At 38.3% G+C, this 23,830-nt stretch overlaps 1 protein-coding gene across 3 annotated transcripts in view; it reads left to right on the top strand.

The window, feature by feature from the left end:
* Window positions 1-3,284: 3,284 nt before the first annotated feature.
* Window positions 3,285-23,830, top strand: part of SPATA7 (spermatogenesis associated 7) — a 41,739-nt gene continuing 21,193 nt past the window's right edge. The window contains exons 1-4 of one of the 3 annotated variants that reach the window (XM_040559879.1): window positions 3,285-3,404; window positions 14,868-14,948; window positions 15,922-16,014; window positions 17,570-17,617. In XM_040559879.1, the coding sequence (XP_040415813.1) occupies window positions 3,359-3,404; window positions 14,868-14,948; window positions 15,922-16,014; window positions 17,570-17,617 (268 nt within the window). In that variant the 5' untranslated portion in view covers window positions 3,285-3,358. Of the gene's footprint in view, window positions 3,405-11,503; window positions 11,650-14,867; window positions 14,949-15,921; window positions 16,015-17,569; window positions 17,618-18,528; window positions 18,625-23,830 lie in introns of those variants that run through there. The other 2 variants (XM_040559880.1, XM_040559881.1) reach the window with 2 other exon arrangements.

The following is a 23,830-nucleotide window of genomic DNA, read 5'->3' as shown; positions in this document are numbered from 1 at the left end:
AGAGCACTGGAACAGGTTGCCCAGAGAGGCTGTGGAGTCTCCTTCTCTGGAGATATTCAAAACCCGCCTGGATGCCATCCAGCGCAATGTGCTCTGGGTGACCCTGCTCAGCAGGGGGGTTGGACTAGATGATCTCCCCCCAACCTCGGCCATTCTGTGAGTCTGTAATAGCTCTGTAAGCCCACGTCAGGATAAGGACAGGTGCCCATCTATACTTGCGAATGTGACTCACGTAACGTATTCCTGCTGCTTTCATCCTCACCCAGTGCAGACGCACTTCAAAACCATGTTCTGCTGTAATGCATTCCAAGGAAAAGGGGAAAATGCCCTCCTGAAAAAGACAGCCAACACCATTCAGTGCTGTGTTTCCTCTTTCCAAATTGGGAAAGGACAAATTTTACAGGTTTTGTCATGCTATTTCTTTGACAATGGTAGGCTCTCTGCAGCAATTCATTTTATTTATTTCTGAACTTATTTTGATGGATCAAAGTCCACGACTGATTCAATTTCTTTTAAGGCTTATTTTTATTTAGTACATGTTGCAGGACTTAATGTGTGAACATACAGCTATATAGCTGGGTTACCTTTTAATTACACTTATAGTATGTAAGGACTGCGAGTCAGATCAGTTACAGACACATAAAGCTCTTGTATGTGTTGCCATAAGAGGTCAAAAATTTCAGAGCTGGGACATTTCTAGGATGCTGCTGATTGAGAGGGAACTAGTGGAAAATGCTACATTCCCTCAGCGTTGCCTAGAAACCAGGGGAACAGTTGTGATATGTTTCTAAAAACGCTCACATTTGGGTGTTTTAATTATCTACATGGTGGAAAGTATAGGCACAATAGGAGGGACAGTATGAGAAATACATTATTAGGCTCAGAGAGAACAGACTACTTACTGTGTGTTGGGTACAATACCCTTAGAATTCAGGAAATTGAAAATAAGAATTCAGTAAAATAAAAAACATTAAATATAAAAATATTACTATGAGCAACTCATTTGGAGAGAGAGATGGAGAGACATGTTTTCAGTAGGATGATATCTGCAGCCAATACAGCACATTACAACTAATGGTCGGGATACCACAGAGAGGTGACCTCTCATGCACCTAACATTCCCTGTTGTATCATCAGTTATCTCAAATGGAAACTGTTTTAGGACTGTCTCTACCTCCACAATCTACTGGTTTAACTACATGAATTATTTCAAAGAAGTCTAAGCCAGAGGCACTGAAAGACAAAAACTAAGGGAACTGATTTTCAGAAACCCTTTCCCCTAATTTTACATGTGATCAAAAATCTGCTTTGGGTAGGGTGGAGAGAGAGAGCGAAAATGAGAGAGTTGTTTGATTCATGGCCTTTTGGATTTGCAGTTTGCGCACAGAGGAGTTGACAGATCAGATACTCTCCATGATACCAGTGCCCTACATCCAAAAGAGGCACAAGAGAAAAAAATGCTATCAAATGATTTAGTTTTGACAAAAAGGTAAGGTATTTGTGGCCTAATGGCTGACAGAAGCTGAAACACCATGAGAACAGAAACCTTATGAAACACAGTCAGGAAGACAAAGGGAATGGGGACCATGAGGCTTCGAAGGCATGTATTTTCTCTCCTGTCCTTTCTCAGATAAATTTTAAACTTACTAATTTTAGAGCTGATTTTACAGAAAGTGGTATTAGATTGTCAAAATAATCACTATAATGTGGAGCACAAGAACTAAGGCCACATCCAAAAAGTACCTCACACAGCTAATAGGAATATCTAAAATTATCACAAACTAACGAAGCTTTGAAGTGAAGCCACAGGCTGCACACCAACTGTTAGATGTTAGCAATAAACTTCAGCTATGCGCACAACATTCAAACATTGGCTACTGAAAAGTTTTCTAAAATATTTGGTAGAAGGTAGTGTCACACAGAAAGTATTGGGGTGGATAAACCCCAGGTTTCATCCAGCATGAATACGTCTGCTTCTGTGACTTCCTGGGAGTTTTGAATGAGAAAAAAAGAAGGAATAAATTGTTTTAAAATATCGTCTTCCTGTTTTTGCCATGATTGTGAACTACATTCAAACTATTTTCCTGGAACATAAGAAAGGGTAGCAAATCACATAAACACCTGTATTTAATCTCTAATTCATAGAATATCCGAGTTGGAAGGGACCAGTTAATAATTGTAAGGGAACAATTAATAATTGTTTCCAGATCATGAAGGGGAATGACCTACAGGTATAATGCCTGTACTGTAATTAAAATGCCTTTCCTTTCAACATCTCTTCAACAACTCACGTTGAAGTGTGAACAGGTAAATGAAGCACCTTCCTACTGGCAAGAAGAAAAACCTCTTAGTGGCATTTCTTTCATCACTGCAACTTTGTGATTCTCTTTGGATTGGACTAATTACTGAGTGACAACTTCCTAGAAATGACTTGTTAATTACGAAACTGAGCTAAAATATCTGTAATTCCTTCAAAATGCATGCATCAACTAATGTGTGGACATTAGTTGTCCACAACAGAAACAAATATATAATTCTAATTTCATTATTAATGAAAGACGTCACTTTCCTTAGAAAGTGACGCAAGTACAAAGCTTTTCTTCCCAAACCTCCTCACTCTAGCTGGAACAACACCCTTTTCTGAGGTGTTTAGCTGTGCAGGTGACTACACAACCCTATCTGATCAGGGAGCTTCACTCAAAATGAAGGATTTTCTTGCAAAAATGCTAGGGAGATTTCACATTGGGTAAAATAGCAACCTACTTGACAAAAACTCAATACAAACCTATCATTTCTTCAAAAACTAAAAACAAATGCATTAATAGATGGATCAGTGATAGGATCAGATTCTACTTTCCAAAAGTTCATGCTTGTGGATCATTTCTAAAGAGCTGTTTATTTGAAATTCCGTGCACCACACTGGAAATGCTGAAGGTTCTGTGTTTGCCACTCCGCCCTCTAAAACACGAGTAATTTGGCTTAAGTCGCTCAATGGCAGCGATTATTGACTTCCAGTCAAGCCGCACACCTTTCACTGAGGTGGCAAAACTTTTGCTAGACAGCAACGTATTGCTCCAAGAGGCTTCTAGCCACCGGGGACTCCCCTTTACCCCGAGTTACGGCACCACCGCGCACACACACGGCGGTGCCGGGCCGGGCCGCAGCTCAGGCCGGGTGAGCGCCCCCCGCCCCCGGGCCCGCCCCACGCAAGGCCGGTGCTGCGCGGCCCCTGGAGGCCGCGGGCTGGGCGCCGGGCCCCTGCCGTGGCCATGGCAACCCCCGCCCCGCCCGCCCGCCCGCCGCGGGGGAAGAGCCGCGGCCGCCGCCATCGGGCCGGGCGCTGGGCCCGGCGGCGGCCATGGGCGTCGGGATGGAGAGCGGCGGCGGCAGCAGGCGGGGCCGAGGTGCGGGGCTCGGCGGCGGGGGGCTCGGGAACGGGCGGCGGGCGGGGCCTGCCCGAACGGGGTGCCGGAGCCTGCCCCGGGGCTGCGGGGAGTCGGGGTGTGCCCTGCCCGCAGATGCCGCCCTCCCGCAGGGGGCTCCGGTGGGTGCCGCGGGCGGGCGAGGCTTGGCCGCCGGCCTGCAGCCGCCGTGGGCGGCTTCGGGTGGGCTCCGTGAGCCGCCCCGTTCTCGGGCGCTGTGTTTCGGTCCCCTGCGGGGCCAGCGTGTCTCTTTCTCCCGAGTTGGTGCGGGTCTGAAGCTCAAACGCTGATTTACTGCGGGTTCTGTGTGCGCAGTACCGCTGAGGTGGCTTTCGGGTGTGGGTCCGAGGGTTGTGGCCTGGTGGGGTGTTGGTGCAAACGTAGCGAAAATAAGAGGCTTGGAAGCTTTGAAGCTGCTAGAAAGCAATTCCTTCCCCAGATTTGATCGGCTGTGGCTCTTCCTGTGAATAGTCATAGGGGCATTCGCCATACACGATAAAACAGGCGTAAATATGAGAATATGTCTGCACAAGCCAACTCTAGCTCTTGGAAAATACCTGAAATATTCTTAGATGGGAGTTTGATGGCATGAACGGTATAAAACTATGGGTGGAATTATTCAGTGCTGTGTGGTAATGTCAAAAGTACATACGGCTGCATAAGGCCAGATCTAGTGAGATAACACCGTGCTTCCAGATTGCGTCTTTGTGGTGGCAGATCAAGCCTTGAGTTAGTGACAGATGTCACTCCAAAAGATGTCTGATAACAGAGTTTTAACATGAGGTCTAATACTACATGGAACTAGGAACTCCTGGGCGAAAACTAGGATCTTGTGCATCCATATTTATATATATAGATATATAAATGCTATTTCAGTCCCCGTAGTAGATGGTTTTTTTTACATAGTGTGAAAGCAATTTTATTACAGATCTATCCTTTCTTTGACTTGGATTCATACCCTTCGTATTCTTGTTTCTTAAAACATTTTTATGGACAGTCAGAAAGGATGCTGATCGTCTATAAATCATGAAATTAGAATAAGTAAGGTAAAAGATCTAAATTTCATTCAGGTTGCAGCAAGCAAACACGAAAGAATATAAATTAGCTCAAAATAGGAAATAATGTTTATTGGTTTCAATGGGAATCTATTACTTGTATGCATAGAAAGTTACACAAAGTATTTTGTAAGTGGACAGCTTGACGTCTAGCTTCACAGCCACACATCCATACAGACAGCAGGGATTAGCACAGGCAAAGATGTTAATTCCTTATCGTGCTAACCTAGAAATCTGTGGGCCTGAGCAAAATTGGCAGAAAAGCCATTGAATTGCTTACATAGTTTATGAAAGAGGTGGCATGCATCATATTTGTCATTAACGTGTGAGATAGTTGTGTCCATGCATCGTCTGTCCAGAATTAGTACAGAATAGGTGGGATGTCTTATTTCTTGTCCTGTTGTACTTCTTGCAGAGTTTCTTGTTCACACCTGGGTTTGTCATTGTAAAGGAAGAACCAGAGTTTTGTACTTGTTTCATATCAGGGGCTCTATTTTATCTAGTAAGGCTGCTAGAGAAAAACAAAAATATTATAAGTTTATCAGCAAAAATAAAAAATCATTATTATTTACTATACAACTTAAGATTTGCATGTAGATCTTTTAAGAGTTCAAATAAGGTTAAGATTTTTTTCCATAAAAATACTGAAGAATTAACCCTGTCTGTTTCCCATATTCTGGGTATAAACCTCCAAGGTATTTACTTACACCTTAAATACCTTACAAGGTATTTAAGTAATTTTAGGAGTTAGTTAATGTAGTCACAGATTTGTAGTATGACCTCAAATAATCTGAATACTGTAATTCTAAAAAGCATTGTTTTTCTAATCCAGTCTTCTGCATTGGGCTGTTTAACTCCCACAACCAGCGATTGGCACATATCTGAACAGCAATGAAATCATATGCCTGTTGTTAATCAGTCACACACACTTCTGTCACTTTTATGTTACAGTGCTGGGGAAGTCATCATCATTGCTGCATGGGGGCTGCTGTTATGTTTAGGCAGTTTGTGCAGGCTTCAAAGATTCTAAAACACTGTAGAAATGCTTCATATATTTACAGACACCACCATTTTATTTAGATTTTTCCTGCATTGCAGAAAATTCTCGTGCTAATCTGAAGGGTGGTCTGGCTGTTAACACACCTGCGCCTCCTGAGCTGCTGTTTGTTTTGTTTTCTTTCATTTAGTTTTCCCCTCTGTATTCCTTTATTTGCTGTTTCAGCAAATTCTTACAGTCAAGCATTAGTTTGGTTTTGATTATTATTATTATTATTATTATTATATACTATATATTATATATTATATATTATTATTATATTATTATATATTATATATAATATAATATATAATATAATAATATAATTATATATATAATATTATTATATTATTATATATTATTATTATTAATAATAATAATTTTGATTATTGAGAAACTGAAGTTGCCTTTGACTAGCAGGGAAGTGGAAAAATAATGTATCTTCAAAGAAGGAAGAACATTTGGAAGTTAAATTTGAACCATAACCATGTATTTTAACAGAAACTGGGAAATGTTAATCGCTGTCCTTAACTTTTTACCAAACTAAAATCTGTGCTCACAAATCACTTAAATGTATCCTTAATTTGTCTCTTGGTCAAACAGTCTACTAAGTGACTTTTAGTCCCATGATAAAACTAATCCCACCTTCTTTCAGCAAATAATTTAAATTGCACTAGAACTTAAGTACCTGATCAGTCCCATTTCATTGCAGATTTCTTGCGTGCTTCAAAAGAAATATGTGCTGAAGTAAACAGGATTCAAATCATTAAACCTCCGTGCTGTTTTGCTCCAGACTGTGCTCTGCAACATCCTCTGCAGCAGTGGATCAAGGTTTCCCTGATCTGCATTCTGCATGGGGCTGGCTGTGTCCTTTCAGTTAGAAATATGAGAAGGTGGAAAATGTAACGCTGATGGAAACGGGGGGAGGATTCCGTGTAGGCACAAATTAAAATAACAGAAGAGATCTTTTCAATCTGTACAATACAAACTAAATAATATAGTGTGTGTGTCTCTTTCTCTGTGCATACATATAGATGGTGTCTGCTGGTTGGTTTGGCAGTAAATCTTGAAACACCTTCAAAATCCGGGTTCGTGGGACTATGTAATGTTGAGTTTCTTGAAGCAGTAGAAGCCAGCACAAATTCATCAAGCAGGACTGAGTTTTTTGCAGCTCTCTGTGCTCAGGCCTGAGAGTTCTGGGCAAAGCTGTGCCTGCGAGCTGGTGTTCTGCTCACCTGAGTCATGGTGCCGTGCCCACAGAGACATCCGTACAATACACAGCGTATGCTCCTGGATTACTCCGTGACGTCTTGCACAAGTGCAACTATCCAGTGAATTTTTCTGATTAGTAACTTTTCAAGTCAGACCCAAGCAAATTCTGATGGGATTAACTTAATGGAATTTGCTTTTGCCTGCAATTTTTATCACAAAATGTGCTGCTGACAGACGCAGCCATTTGTTTGTGCTTTGGGAGTAAAAATAGAGGAGTAACTTTCATCCAAAACTTCATTTATTGGTCAAATGAAGCCTATAGTTAGGAAAATTGTAACATTTTTCAAGAATTACTTCATCAAATAACTCTCAACTGGCCTATTTTAAGTCTACTGTATGCTACTATTTCTCTAGATTTCTTAAGCTAGTCAGAGGAGTTTTTGAAACTTAAATATAACTTTGGTTGAATAGTAGTCATATTCTGCATAAATGAAAACATTATTAGTCATAAAGGACTGAGAGACCTAACTCTTGCACATTAAGAGCAGATGTAAAGAAGAGCTTTTGTGTAATCCAGCATAGGCACTATTTATACACTTACTATCTAATTAATGGCTTAGGAGATTATGTATAGTGCACATGTCAGGGAATGATTCATTGTATTACCTTCATAATATTTTGCCTCTGACGCAAACGATCCCATACAAAATTCAAATGGAACGTTTGGGACTTTCAAAATTTCAAAATCTGGCTGTTGTAGCTTCTTGGGACTTCATTCATCACGTTTTGCTTCAGAAAATTTAGAAGATAATGACTATATTTTTTCCTCTGATTGGTATTCTCTCCAATCTTAATTAATCTTAAATGTAGTTCTGTTAAAAGCAGCTTCGCATCTAAGACTTTGTACTCTCAAAATTGATGGGAGTTTTTCTGTCACCGAAACCAGAAATAGGTTCAAGAGGCTTCTGTTTAGCTTCCATAAGCATGCACAAAAATACAAGTGTCATTATGAAGTACTCAGTTCTGCCCCGCGTAATTTTTTTCAAATAAAATGGAACCCTATCGGTATATTCAGTAACCTGCCCAATCTCAAGCCGTGTGTGAAGTTACCTCTTGTGACTGCGTAGATACTGCAGAAAAGCAGCAGAGGCTTGCCATGTTTTAAGCTGTTTTCCTGAAAAAGGAGTCTGTGGGTGGGTCCCTGCTGTCTGCCAGCCTTTTCCTCTTTCCAGTCCTGAATCTGCTAGCCAATTTCACCCGGCTGTGAGTAAGGAGTAGGAGACACAGTGGTATGAACCGCAGTGACGGAGCAGAAAAAAAAAACAACAACAAATTAACGTATATTTTTAGAGAAAGGCATTCTGTTCTGTGGCAATTCCCAGATGAGCAACTAGTCAGCCAAGGATAAGCAACTCGGTAAGTTAAACTAGGTGACCAGATGTAACATATGTAATTAGACATAAACAGAGATAAACCAGCTGACTAAGTATAACATGGACAGTACTTCAACAGCCACAGCTAAGCAAGTAGGGGATGATCGGGTGAGGGGGAAATGACTGCAGGTAAAGAAGACAAATTAGGGAAATTGAATGGGGTTTACAGGGTTTGGTAGGAAGATGTAAGCCACATTGATAGGAAATCAGGCCTTTTAAATTTATTTTTTCTAAATAATACCATAATTCTAATAGCATATCATAATTCTAATATTAAAGAAAAATAGAAAAATAGAAGTTACTTTCTTATTTAAATAAATTTAAATCCAGTGTGGATTCTCATAACCAGGTTAATCTCTTAACATAAATATAGCAACGTAGCAACATTTGTTCTATATGTTTGTGTTTATTCATGTGCACAACAATTTCCTTAGCAAAAAGAGAAAATGGATACTTTGATTTAGAAATCCTCATAGTACCAAAAAGAGAGGAACCTATTTTTCAGGTCCTGATGTCATTCCTTTAAACGTGACCTTTACAGAAGCATTAGATTAGATGGTTGAAGGAGTTCTTATTGTTACTCCTAACTTATTTAGGACTTCACACTTCTGTTCCCTCCTCAGCACGTGTACAGCATTAGTGCTGCAGTGTACTGTAAGCTTGTGCGGAGTCAGAAGTATGAATTTGTAACAGGAATCACACTGAAAAGATCTCCAAACTAGTCAGAGAAAGGGCAATAGAGCATCCTTGACTTCTGTTAAATTCCCAGCACAAACCCCTCTGCTTGGAGCTCCTGAATTACCCTCTTGGGCAGAGATGTCTCCCTGTTCTTGATTTAGAGCATCGAGGGCTGGAGAGGAAGAGAAAAGGAGCTGGTGATGGAAGAGGCGGCACAAAACCTTCGGAAATCAGTGTAGCAGCTGGAGTACTTGCAGAGCATTTGTCCGTTTGGGTTGAATGTCTTCACTGGCCTGTGGGAGACAGATCCCCGCATCTCATGCAAACGCTGCGATTTTAATCCACCAATTTTAATACCAGAGAGGCGCTCCTACAGCTCCAGCTGAGGGGTCAAGGTACAGCTGGGAATGCCGGGATGCTGGAGCCCTGGAAAAATCCATCTCACAAAAGGGTTGGTGGCCTTGGCTTAATTCTGGGCATGTTCCTCTGGGACAGCTGGGGAGACAGGACTTCTAAATCCACTGAGGGCTAGGGGCTGTTTGAGCCTCAGCTGAGATCTATAAGGAGCTCTTAGGAAAATATAGCACTCACAGGAATCCACGCAGCTAAGTGGAAGTTTGTGGCTTGTAGCGCTGCGTTTAGGTGCCTGAACCCAGTATCTCACCTTAAGTCTCTGTATTTTTTATGGTTTATCTTTGAAATAAGAAGGCTTGGTGGATAAGGGTAGCCTGATTGAATTTTTCCAGTATTTTTGATTTGCGGTATCTGAAGTATAAATATAGCAAGTCTAATTGTCGTGTTTAAACTCCTTACTGTGAGAGCGTTATAATGAAAGACTGGGCTTCTCTCCAGGACAAATTAATGTTCCAAATCTGAAATGGCTTAGTAGAAAAATAACTTCCATAAATTCTGCCTGTTTACTAACAATTAGGAAACAAGGTAACAAACAGAAACCACCACTTTCCGTCCTTTTTAGGACTGTAAAATTACAAATAAAGGTAGAATGCATTTTAAATGAAAATATAATTTGAACAATATATTATCATCAATCTCTTTAGAATAATGTAATTATTACTTATCTTAGATACCAGCTGGAAAAAAATTATTCACAAAACTGTGTTTTGTTGCATTTTTTTTTTTCCTTCACTGTACAGTGTCACACTTGCAGGGAAAGCCTACAAGAACAAGCAAATAGAAGCACTGACAAGAAACTATTTAGGACCTTACTGTAAGGTCCTAATAATACTAAGGAACTAAACAAAACCCAACAATTTTTAGTATTTTTTTTCTCTCTGTACTTCAGGACAACACACAGTATAAGAACCCTGGTGTTATATTCAGTTAAATCTATGAGGAAATATATGTTTAGATCATGCAGTTATATGTGTGGTGTATCGAAGGTACGAGTCCATTATACTTCTCAGTTTCTGAGGCATAAATCTCAGAAAATAATTTCTTGAACTGGAAATGATCTTAAAGAGTTTCCAGTCCAGTTCTGGAAATCTATTTACGTAGATTCCCACTTTGTGACCGGAAGGTTTTTTTATTTTAAGAAGTAGAAAATGTGCATTTCAGTCAGGAAACGATTATTGCAAAAGCTGCTGTAGTACTTACTGCAAGTACTGGCATCAGTTCTGCTAAGCCTACTTCAGACAAGTGGTCCTGTTCCCAAAGAAGTTATTATTTTAGAACTAAATTCCCTCAAGAACAGTAGAAGAGTTTTCACTGAAAAAATCTCACTTGCATGAATAGGTTTGGAAAAGGAGGTGAAGTAGACAAAATGCATAATGCTTTCACTCTGTTCTCAGTCCAGGTGCTCATTATAATGTTTTGCTGTTATCATTTTATCAGGTTTTTATTTGGTTACTATGCCATTTGCTGAAAATCCCACCTTCTCCTTTAAAATTCTCTTCTCTAAGCCTTCAGTTTAGGTTTAGTTGTTGTAGTTGTGCAAATAACACTGAAAACCCAAAGTGAATCTAAATAAATACCTGCTCAAGTCAGCAGACAACCTGAAACTATACTGGTGAAACATTTGAACGCTGACACCTTCTACCCCACTTGGATTGTTTCAAACAGGCACTAAAATAAAGCAGGTCTCCCCCACATACCAAGTCCTCCAGGTTCTCCTCTGGCATTAGCAACTTATATTTTCAATGAGAATATATAAAAAGGTGTTTTGAGTTTCAGACTGCAGGTTTAGGGAGGATCGTGTCAGCAGTAGGCAATGTAGAAATGATAAATTTGATGGAACTTCTATATGAAACAGCTTCGGCCCTAAGAAAACAAAGGCTTATGTAGTAATCTTCACTCCTTTTTCCAATAGCACTAAGCATTATTTCAGCGAAAATGTTTGTGGCCTTTGTGATAAGTTGAGTACCAGTTCTGGGGAAACAGGTGGCTTGCAGAGAAGGGAGCCTCCAAAGCCCACACTGATGCAAAGGTTACAGAAATATCTCAGCAGCACAAGGGACAGAGCGTGGGACAAGGAACACGGGATACCATGCGGGGACTGCAGGAAGCCTTTTTCACGAGTTCTGCTGTTTATGGAAATGTTTTAAAGTTCAAGATTGGTCTGTTCTATTTGAAGCTTTAATAAAATGTACAGTTTGCCAGGAGAGAGGACCCAGAATCCAACTAGATATTTTAGAAAGTTGCTCAGCATCAGCTGTTGCCCAGTAAGGCAAGGTTCTAAACTGGAAGAAAACGTCCGTTGTTACTGGTGCTAATGGCTGTCAGCGTGTCTGGGTGCTAGCAGGGCCATGAGCTGCGCCTTTCAGGGACACTTTTACTCCAGGACCTGCAATAAATGGGTCGGTGCCCAGCTAGTTCTTAAGGGTTTCAGAGATACCTTTAAAAGGACCTCTTTACCAGTGGTGGCATGTTTCTTCTGGCTTTGGGATTTTTGCAAATTGGGGATTTGGGAGTGATCTCTGCTCTTCCCATGTGTCCATAATCAAAAAATGTGGAGGAATCTGTAGAATATTTCTCCCTTGCCGAGAGCTTTTCTAGCCTATGAAATAGGCTTTCTAGCCTATGAAATAATGATGGAGAATGTTGGCATAGGAGAGGATTTTTGTTTTATATGTTTTCCCCACAAGTCTGATACAAATTAATTGCAAAGGGCAAAAAGAGTAGATGCAATAGTTCTTTCAATACAGTTTATCTGTGTGCCATCTGCTGGCGATGCAAAGGAAGTGAACATTTCAGAATTGCCTGATTTTTCTGTAGTGCTGGAGAGACCTGCAGCTGAGGACAGTAAAAGCAACACCTTTCTGAGCCCCTCTGATGATCTTCAGCTAAGGGCCAAGGCATTTAGCTTACCTGGAGAGAGTCAACTGTACTTATAAGAATGTCTCTGTACTTTTTTCAGATGCCCCTGCTTACCCCACCATGTTTATTTCACATAAAAATTAGTTGGAGGTGGTTTTATAAATGTTTATCCAACAGTATCAGGTCTCCTTCTAGAATTATAACGTAGCTCTGAAGTATGGAAAATTTAGGTTACTTTGAGCAACTGTGAATGAAAACCTTCATATTTGTAGATGTCCGCTATGATATGGAGTATTGGCTTATTTCTGGTTTACACATTTTTTTTTTACCATTAGGATAAATTTTTGTATATTAAAATGTTATAATTTAAAAGTTTAGTTAGCATTAGTCATCCCAAAGACTTACGTTCTTTAGAAATTTGAACGTTGTAACTTCAGACGTCATGATTTTCAGGATGGTTTTCCAGCTGCACTGTGAATACCACTTCAGTAGTATTATGATAGAGAAATACAATACTTAAACAAGGAAGCAAGCCATTAGTGACAAAGGTTTGCAATCATTACAGAGGTAGTCATTCTAAATCTAATAAATTCTTGCTGTATGTTTGGGATTTTAATACTTTATAAAAAAATTAGTATTGTTTGTCCTTACGTATGTTCAAATCACAAATGGGGACAAGGAGGAATTGTGCCACAAGAGACATTTAAAAAGAGCCATTAAAAGGGACGCAGAAGAGCAGGAACGTTTTCCTTTAGCTTTAAAGAAAAGGTTGTAAAGAAAAACAGTTGCAGGGTAGGGCTGAAAAAATCGACGGTAGTGCTTTTCCTTTCTGATCCCCTCACTAATGCTGGTCTGGCACCCTCCCAGCTGTGAGGTGTGGGGGAACAGTTCTTGCAGACATGGCTCCTACCATGCAAAGCCTTAGAAGCCCCTGGTGTATAACGGCAGGTTTTTCTAAGTGCAAAATCGTCAGGCTAATTCAAAAATGCCTTGATATTTGTTGTGCCTCGTAAGAATGAGGATTGAGCATATCAATCCAGACTTAGCATTATTTCACAACAGAGTCCCAATAAATGCTCTGCAAATTTCCACATATGCTAAGCATTTTCACTTTGTTTATTTTCTCAAGGTACTTTTTGTTGCTTTCCAAACTAGTCCTAGTCCTAATTCCTTTGAGGGAATTATATAAATAAATAAAACATTATTATATAAACATTCTGTAAGTAAACATTATGTAAATAAGTCATTGTTAAAGAAACCATTTCTTTTGACACAGTCTCTGCTAACAGTCAGGCACCATGTTAACCATCACGTGCAACATGCTGTTGCCCTTAAGGTTGAGCTGCAGAACGTAGTAGTTGGATCTGCAGGTGTAATAGTAGTGTAATAGTTGTTATATAATGGTAGGAAATTGGGAGGGGAGGCAGGTGCTAGCCGTGTAAGAGGTAAAAAGCCAGGAGAAGTGGAATTAAGGGGCTTTTTGAGACGCGTATGGCATAAGCGTGGCTGTGTCTTTTGGCGTTACTCACACTGGTCAGCTTGTAATGGGATCTCCCTTTGCTGAGCCAGCTGGAGGCCGCATTGAAGAGATCCCCACACTTTTTTGGTGGGTGCAGGGTGCTGCTCCATGCAAGGAAGGGCACTCGGGGCTTTGCCTTCAGCAGTGGGAGGCTGAACGTGGCCAGCAAGTGGAGCGCCCTGGTGCCTGCCCTTCCCAGCATGCACGGACATGGCGGCTGCGGCCTACTGAATCGAGAGAAGTAGGATGGGAAGGGGAAGATCATCATAATAATAATGTATTTGTTGGAATTGCTCGTACAGTTCTACAGTTGGTTTTATGCATATGTGGTATATTTATTCTCTTAAAGAAATCTTGTTTGTTTTGCTTGATATTTTGAGCAGGGCGTTGAACACCTTAAAGGAATGCTTTGCATGCGCTAGTATTTGAAACAACAGTATACCTCCCATTAAAATTTGTTCCAATAATGCTGCAGATTCTTAATAAAATTGGCTGTGGATTGGTAAATCAAAGGTCACATCACAGACAGTACCACGCTTTTTTCCAGGAAGGAGATAGGGCTTTTAGCTCACATCTTTCATTTCTCAGAACAACAGGATGTTTAGGTTCAGTCAGCTTCTGCACTAGTCTGCAGAGTTACCACTCTGCAAACTTACAGAAGATTGAATGGCAAGTGAAATTCTTCTTAAATTAACAACAAGATTTTTTTAAGATTGTGTGTTCTCACTGGTAGCATGATTTCTCAAACAAGCATAATTAATTTCTTTCAATCTATTAAATTCTTATTTTTGTATGGTTCTAACCGCAATCATTCCCTATACGCAGAATATTTTTCACATTAGTCATTTGATGTCATGATAAAATTTGATCAGTAAACTTTTAAAATAAATTGGAGTTTAGCATAGGTACAATAATTTGACCATGTCTCTGTGCAGTTTAATGAGCATTGTAAAGTTCAGATTAAAATAATCTAGTGGTCTCTTCTGCTGTTTAAGCCCCTGAACCAATAAAAGTACTACCATCATCTGTTACATTTAGATTTAGTTGCCTAACTAAACTGTTGTGTTTTAGTAGTAGTATAACATTTAATTAGCACTTTTCCTCTATGAAAAATGTACACTACAATCATTGAAGAGCTCTGAAGAAATATATATTTATATATGTATTATTATTATTATTTGCTTTACCTTGTCTTTCAAAATACGTATTTTCTCTCTTTTGTTTGACATTTCGTTAAAGTGGATGAATACCCAGCTGTGGTCATTCCCAGATGTGGTCCAGCAAGTCCATTTAAAGGACAGTTAAGTACTAAGAGTAATGGTAAGTAACACACTTGCTTTCACTAGAAAGTTGGACTGGTTCCTTCTAGGTGAATTAATTGATTTCATTATTAAAATATTTATATAATAAAAATCTTTGCATTGATCTATATTGGTGAAGTTTAATAGTACTTTAATTTAGTGTGCATTACTGAAAATAGTTTTGGGGAGTGAGTTTTGCCTTGACTGTTATGCTAGCTAACAACTGTTAGCAAGATAAATATTTATATTTAGAAAGAGATGTTGTGTCTGTATTAGCTGGAATATGTGAGTTTCTGCTTTAAGAAACCCTTGAAGTTAAAGCTATTCAACTACAGTCAGTAGTTGAAATAGGCAAGTATATAGCTCTGTGCCTTAGTGCCACCTCAGAAACTTCTTTCAAAAGAAGATAGAATGGAGAAACAAGAAGTTTCCATGCTGACATTTTCATGGTCCAGCTTCAGCTACATCCATAACTATTTTTTTGAGCTAATGTAATGGTTCAGTGGGGATTAAAAAAAAAAAAAGTAGATAAAATGATACCATGTGATGGTAGCTGGTTAAGAAAAATGGTTTCCATTGAGCAAAGAAGCACATGTTAATTCTAAGTTCGTGGTTTCCTTGGAGTTAGATAGTGAGTTTGCACAAGGCAGAAACTACGTGTCTCAGAAACAAAGCTAGATTTAAATTGGTGCTGCAGGTTTGAAATTGTGCATTTTTGCACACATGAAAATCTTTCGGAGGCGTGATGTTGGAACTGGGTCTTACGAAAGCAGAGTTTTATCTTGGTACTTGTTATATTCACTGCTGACAGGATAAATGTTAATAGCAAAACCATTTTCAGGTTCTTTTGGCTTTCATTTTTCTATTAGTGATTGACATCTGTACAGATATTATTTGGAAATAGTGACTTTTAGATTTGAATTGCAGTTAGTAGCTGTTTAAAATTTTAGTATTGTGCCTTTATAATGCTCAAATATTTTTTAATCTTACAGCTTTCTGCATTGATTCCACACGAAGTCTTACTAACCAGTACCTGATCAGAGATCACATGATGTTTCATTATAACAGAATCCTTTCAGCCAAAGGTAAAAATGTGCATATGAATGAACTTTGTACTCCTAGGTTTAGCTATTTTTTTTCAGAACAGGCACATACGAAGAGGGAGTGAATTGGATAGTCAGAAGCCTAATTTTCTTCCTGTTTCATGCTTGGACCAATGTCAGCAAGGAGATACAGCTGTTACTTAAGACTTTTGTATTTTGGGGTTTCAAAGTTTTGTATGAAAACGTTTTGCCTCAAGTGCTACCAAAATTATGACTTTAATTTTAGGGTACTTTGTGCTGTATTCTCTTCGTTCTGCTGTAGAGCTGCTGTGAAATAATATGGTGAGATAGAAAACATGGAGGTAACTGCAGTAGCAAATATACAGAATTTATTTCAGGAATGAATGCAGAACATTTTCAGTTAAACTCAGACCACTGTGCCTTTTTTTTAATTTTCAAAAATGTTGTTTATCTTTTGTTCATATTAAACTCAGTGACATTAATGAGTTTTAAGGACTTAGAAAATTGCCTCATGTTTGCAAATGAGAAAATCACATTACTAATCTATGTTATTGAGCACTAAAAATGCATATGAATTTTTGCACATATTTTAATGTTAGAAGGTACTTCTGTCAAAAGGCAAATGTGAAAACTGGAACTTAGGAGCCTGTTGAACTTGTATATGTTTGTATGTTTCTTAATTATGATGAGATCCCAACTAATTTTTTTTCAGATTTAGAAATGTGTGGTTATTCCCCTCTGAAATGACAATACCCCATTGTCAGTGCTACAGCTGAAAACAATTATAGCTGAAGTTAATATTTTTCAAGGTCATATGAGAAGTAAGGATTACTGTTCAAGTTAATATCATGCACAGGACTAAGAAAAGTCTGTAGACAGCTGTTAATATTGTTTACAGTTCACAGCCTATTTTCATTTTTTGTGGCATAAACTTGTCTTGGGGATTTCAGTCGTAGAGGTATGAATGCTAGGGCTTGGCAGGATGTCTTGAGTGTCTAAATTAAATGCTTAGAAGGTTGCAGGGTCTGGGTTATGAGATAAATGATTTTTGAATGCCTCCCAAAACGTTATATGCTCTCTTTCTAGTTATTTTCAGAAATAGTGTTTTGGAGGTGGTTATGCTGGTTTTCCTCATCATCCCTCCTTTCTTAATTTTGCTTTAAAGAGAAGCACACTGAGGCTTTTGATTCTGCCAAAGTCCATGCTCAGAACAAAAGTACTGTCATTTCTCTACCATTTAACATACTCCGTATCTTTGCAGTTAAATGCAGTCAGCACAAAACATATAGAAACATTTTGTAAGGAACCTTCATTTAAATGATGATTCTTCCTTTAAATATGTATTTTACTTCAACACTGTTATCTCTCAAATTCTCTGACTGTATAAATTTCAACTTAAATACACAGAAACTTTAAATACACAGCAAGTAGCGTATTTTAAAGTAGATTGGGGAAAAAGTCTGTGTTCTAATTAATTAGTATGTGTTTTGTTGTTTTATTTATGCATTTTTTTCTAGCCATGACAAATACTAAGTAAACACTCAACTGTTCACATCTGTTTTTTTCTTATTTTCAGCTGCTGTAGACTGTTCAGCACCCAGAAGTAGGCTGACCAGCATCAAACGTAAGTATCTGCAATGCATTAAAGCTTCTGTAAAACTAACTTAACAAAAAAGCCAGAGGAATAAAAGACAAATTATGACCCTTAATCAAGTGTATGTGTGTCTGCTTGCTTCTCAGCTTTTCTTATCCTGCTTCAGCTATTTGTAAGAATCTGCAGTGAATGTAACACTAGTGAGATGGACCTAGTCTGTCAGTGATTAATTGTGCTTAGGATCACAATTAATTTTGCTTAGTATCCTTTTCATCAACACAGTGAATGGAACAGAAGAGGAGAATTTTAGGCATTTTTCTCTCTATTTCTTTGTGATATGATGTGAGCTTGAACTGTCAAGAAGAGAGCTTACCTAGTTTAAGGTTAAGACGAATTTTTGGAATGTGGCCACCTGGGAACCAGGACTGAAACTTACTGTTTCATTTCACAGAAAGCATAGCCAGTCAGAAATGCGCAGCCCAGCAGGCTGGGTTAACCTGCAGTTATTTTTCTTGGGAGTTGTCTCATTTCTTAACACTGTTTAAAGGTGTCGGTACTGTAGCCTTTCTTTATAGTGGTAGCTGAGGAAAAATACTTTCAAGTAATTGACTTAAGGAATACTAAATGAATTATTAATCGAAGGGGATAAATAGCAGCTGTTTGTTAAAACAACAAACATATATTTCTGTTATTTGATGTCTTTAATTCAGTTACAGAAAGTTCTTTCTCTCCAATTCAATATTCAGTTAGAAATGCTGAGATACTGGAAAAACTTCATTTAGATACATCTTTAGAGTACAGAATACTTTGTGGTTAGTCTCATATCCAGTCAAGCAGGAGTGATACTGCATTGTAAGATGATTAGAGTAACTAGAGTTGATGCAGGAAATCACTCATCCATTACGCAAAAAGACGTTAGCATTTTGTTACAATGTTTTCAGAGCTTGTGCATAATGGATTGTGAGTGAATTAAGGCAACAAGGTGCACCAGGATCAAAGATACTTTATGTGGACGTGTCTTCTCTTGCTTTCAAAAGGTACAGCACCATTAGGAACAGTACTGCAAAGATTTCTGTAGTCTGCAGATGGAGGTTTGGATTTTCAGATCACCTGTTCTACAGAGGCATCCGAAAAAAAATCTTCCTTTCTGTAATCCGGCTGTACAAGATTTGCTTTGAAACAAGCATGAAAACACAAAGTTGATATAAGAAGAAAATGTACACCTACATGTTTGTCTAATAAAAGCCTCCTGTCATTTTTTTCTTTCTGCACCTGCTGGAATCTTTCCTAGATTCCCTAATGAACAATTATTTTCCCACACATTTTCAGGTTTTTCCAAACACCAGCAAATGCCCATTCATTCTAGTCTTCTTTTTTTTACAGATGAAATGTTCCTGAGCTCAGAGCTTGTGTGTTTCATGTGAGAATGAATTTCCCTGAATAATATGTTCATTTTGAAAGACATCTATACTGCCTTAACTCTAACAGATAATTGTCATGACACTAGCAGGTGCGCTCCGTAGTGAGGAATTTTCCATTTCAGATAGCAGGCCTTTGTGCAATCTGTTTCTCTTTCAGTTCATCTTACTCAAACCAGTGTCTGACTTTGTAACTCTGGCCTAATCACAGACAGAACATTAATCTCCTATACAGAGTGTGACGGAAACATTTCACCTTTGTATCTGCTCTTGCTTTTACCCATCTGTTTGATAAAATTTGTACACTAAATCTCACTAAATTGCACTTTCACCTATTTTCAAGCTGGACTGAAAAAAGCTGCTGCTGTTTTTTACCTTATTAGAACGTGCATATAATCAACTCAGAGCTAGTAGTCTCCTTTTTACAAAGGAAAACAACTTAAAGCTAGGGAGAAAAAAAAAAAAAAACTTTGTTAAGGAAAAAGACCCTCAATGTTTCAAGTTTCCTACTGTTGTTCTATCCTAAGACTTGAGAGTGTTAATTGTTAATGAGTTGAAATTTAGTGTATTCTCCTGAAGTAGAGCTAGATCGTAAAGTGAAGCTGAGAATCATAGTTCAGGGATTGGGATTCTAGTCAGTAGCACAGGATTCATTTGGAATAAATTTCTCCATCTCCTAGAGCTGAGTATCCAGTGTGGTTACAGCTTTTTATCCTTAAATTTAGCTTAGTTCTTCTAACATATGTTTTGTTTGCTTGATGTTTCTCACTGACAGGAATTGTGTAATTAGAAGGTGACAATGAATTTGCCATTTTTTATAATCTGTTTAACAAATCAATAAATATTGTATTTTCCCCTGAAAGTGGCTTCTAAAGACAATGTTATATCTCTACCCTAGTTTTCAGGTTTTATTTGTGAGGTGCTTTGTGTTCTCTAATAAAAATGAGAGTGGCAAGTGAAAGACAGAAAGCAAAGTAATAAAGAAAACTTAAGCATACAGTATCTTTTAATCAGAATATTCATTTAGTCAGTATTTTTACTATACAATGCTGAAAAAGTTTCCCAATTACATTTTCATCTTAAATACTCTGGATAAAATCCTATAACGACTTATTTTTCTTGCTCTAGGAGATTTTTTTTTTTTTCCCGTGAGAGGAAGAGAGTATTTTACCATCTGATTTCACTGGAGTTTAGAACTCTTACCACTTGCCAGACACAAGACTGTAAGTTGTATAGCTTCCTTGCTGGTTTTGTTAGCATTTCAAAAGAGGATCTTTCACCAGAGAGGGATGAACACAGGTTCATAGATTTCCCCTGTAGTAATTTTCAACAACTCAATCAGTATGCATTGTAATCTCTCCTAATGCTTCAGATGTTTAACTTCTGTCATATACCTGCTTTCGCAGAATCAAAGATATGTTGGTTGTAAGGGACCTGAGGGGCTCATTTAGTCCTTATTGACCAACCTGTTCAAAATAGGACTTTGGCTAACAGGTGATCAGTCAGCCAAGTCTTCAAAACCTCCAGGGATGGAAATTCTGCAACCCCAGAAACCTGTTCCAGTCTTGTGATATTTGCTTAGCGAAAAGACTTTTTCCTGATGTCCAGTTTGGACACTGTCAGGTTTAGAACTGAATTTACTCAAAAGTGTTTATCCTGGGAATTCCAGTTTTAAAAAGCAAATTTTAGATGGTGGAATATAAGGTTTTCAGGTGCCGTAGTTGAAATTGTTACTTCATAATGGTCAGTGCAAAACTGTCTCAACCTGAAGTACAGGATGCATTTGTACGAGATACTCAAGATTATCCCTTCCTAATAAAGATGTTTGAGGATTAATGTCTTAAATGCGTGAATGTAGTTGACATTTTTTCTGACCTGCTTTTTTAATATGTTTTGTCACCTGACTATGATCACTTTATAAACAGATCAGAAACTACCACACAGGCTGAAATTTGTGCAGACTTAGCAAAGGGATAATTCCGTGGGGCACATTTACTTTTAACTTCTTTATTACTGTTCTCACAGCCTTCAAGGTGTTTAAGGTTAAGATACTCAGACCTCCTTGTCCAGTGTCTGCCCTGCACTTACACACTCTTAGAATGCTTAGGTGCTCAGAATGAAACTGAAAATTATTTAAATTAGTTTCATACCTAAAAATAGAGTAGTTGTAGCGGTTTTTTTCGTACTGTTCTAAGTGTTACTTACAAAGAACTATAGATTTCAATACTGTAATAATAGTTCAACAAAGTATTACATATTCAAATATTAAGCTCAATGCTAGATATCATTTGTGTTAGGTAATCCACCAAAATAAGTTTTATTTCTTTGTCTTTTGTAAAACAGAATATGTGTAGGTGACAGCTAGTAGCTCAGGCAGTAAGAACATTGAAAACGTGCTCAGGAATAAAGTAGTAAAAAGAATTTTTGGAATATTTTCAAACCAGTTTCTTTTATCTTGCTAGAGGTGGGACATGCAATGTGTAAACGCACAGGTGCAACATCAGTATGACTGAATGTCAAGGAATGTCTATGGTGTCACTGAGGTCAAGGAGTTTAGAGCTTTCTTCTTTGAGTAGTTCTGTGCCTGTCATTTCCTCGAGCAAGGCGTATTGCTGCTTTTCATGTTCAAAAACCAGATTTGGAAAGGGGGTTAAATTTTCAGTTTGAAATGCTGAGATTTATTAATAACATAGAGTTACAAAACAAAATTCCTGCAGATAGTGTTAAAAAACATACCCTAAATATGTGCTTCATGTAAGGCTAAAATAGCAGGTGAGTATTTCCCTTTGGGGTTGTTGCCATGAATCAGTCGTTAGTGTTTAAGAATTAAACATGATACTGTAGTTGGCATGCTCCCTGGACAACTGAATGTGTTCTGTCCTTAAAGTGGATTTAGTTTCCACTGTTCTTTTCCTGGTATCTTAGCTGGCAGCAAAGTAGGCAAGCTGCCATGCCACTGGGCTAGCAGTGAACATGTTCCTGTGTATTAGATCAGCCTTGCTGACTTAAAATAGTTGTTAAAATGTGAAACTTCTTGAAATGTGAAACTTCTATGTTCAGAATTAGTCCAAGCATGTTGATTGATACCGGTGGCCATTAGAAGTCTGTGGTTGTGGAATTTGTGCCAGAAAACTCGACAAAAGCTGTGCCAAGTAAGACAGCTGCTGCTACACATGCCTGGTTTCTAACAGTACTAACTTTTCGTCCCATATGTTTAGAGGTTTTTCCACAGAGCATATTGATAGTACAGCCTGAACCCAGTGATTAGTGTGCTTTGGAATGCAGGTCTCTTTGATACTGAAGGAAAAAAAAACAAAAAGGAAAAGTATTCTGAGAAGGTACCCACCAGAAACCTATTTTAGCACTGACAGAACCTGAATACTTGCGGGGAGAAGGGGGTGAGAAAACAGTTCTCTCAGATCAGTGATGTTGGTTGTTGTTTTACTTTTTGAGGGGTTAGGGATTAGGTTCAAGTAGAAAGATCAAGAAATGTATATTCTTATATAGTTCTGTATTAAACTTTAAATTTTGATGTGATCACATACATATTTTGCATCATCTTTATCTACCGTTTATGTTATAGAAAGCCTGCATCTATGGAAAGCTCAGTATCCTGTTACTGTTTTACAGAAAGCTTTCACAAAAATTCTCACTTTTGATTTTTAACTTTTCTGTTTTGTCTTGATGTACACATTTCTGAAAATGAAAGTTACAAACAACTAAAATAAGTCTTTTAAAATGAAACAATTGTAACACTTAAGTTTTCAGAGTTCAGATATGTCTTTAGAAAGGTATCCTAGCATATTTATCAAGTCTAAATTTTGAGGGGAGCAGGAAAACCCACCATGTATAAGTATTTATCAACTTATACTTTCAACTGTAATCATCTTAATTTATTTTTACAAAAGTTATTTAGTTATTTACTTTTGTTTCTTCTACTGAAAGTTGTTTTTTTTAATGAGGGCTAATTCATTGTAAGATGTATATTCATTACATCAAAAATAGACTTTTCTCATAGTTTGTGGTTGCAAAATGTCATAAGATTGGTTTGCTTAACTCATGATGTCAGACTAAACAAAGATTTTATACAACTGTGCTAATATTGAACTCAGCAACCATACTGAATATAGTTAATAATGCACACAAACAAGAGAGGCCTGCAGGCTTGACCTGTAAAAGTCAAGAAATGGATAAAATATCATTTCCTTTTGTAGTTGTTTCAGTCATTAATCATCATCATTATTTTTGAAAATGTGTCCCTGATTTTTAATGGAATTTACCTGGCTTGAACACCTATCTGTTGTTAGGTGGCGGGAGATGGAGGGCTTGTTGTTGTTAGACTTTTTTCTGCTATTAATGAGGAACAAAAAATATTCATAGCATGCCAGAAAGCTGGAATAAAATTACGTTTTCCACCTATGCACCACATTAGCTTGGTACAGTATGTCTAAAATGTTTTTGGGGGCTGCAGCTGCACCAGTGATATCCTGAGACAAAATCCACTGCCCAAGCCCATGTGGAAGTCAGTCAGACCTCTCCCTAGAATACATGAACGGAGGTTTACCTTAGCGGGCTCAGAAGTTGGCTTCAGGCTTCAGTGTTGGTGCAGCAGTTTCACAATTTCAGTGTAGTAGGCTGTGCGCAGTCTGCTGTATTATTCATACTGCTGGCAGAAATGTCTATGAGATGCCATATGAGGACCCCATATGGATCAGAGGTGGATGGATTTGGGATAATGCTGTGCTTCTAGCCTTTCCTGGAATTCCTTTGAAGGATTCACGTCTCGCTGTTAGGCTTTACTTCCAAGCTTTAGCAATGATCAAAT

Source organism: Cygnus olor, chromosome 5, assembly GCF_009769625.2.
Source record: "Cygnus olor isolate bCygOlo1 chromosome 5, bCygOlo1.pri.v2, whole genome shotgun sequence".
Lineage (NCBI taxonomy): Eukaryota > Metazoa > Chordata > Aves > Anseriformes > Anatidae > Cygnus > Cygnus olor.
The sequence above is the reverse complement of the archived record's forward strand: the minus strand, read 5'-3'. Positions and strand labels throughout refer to the sequence as shown.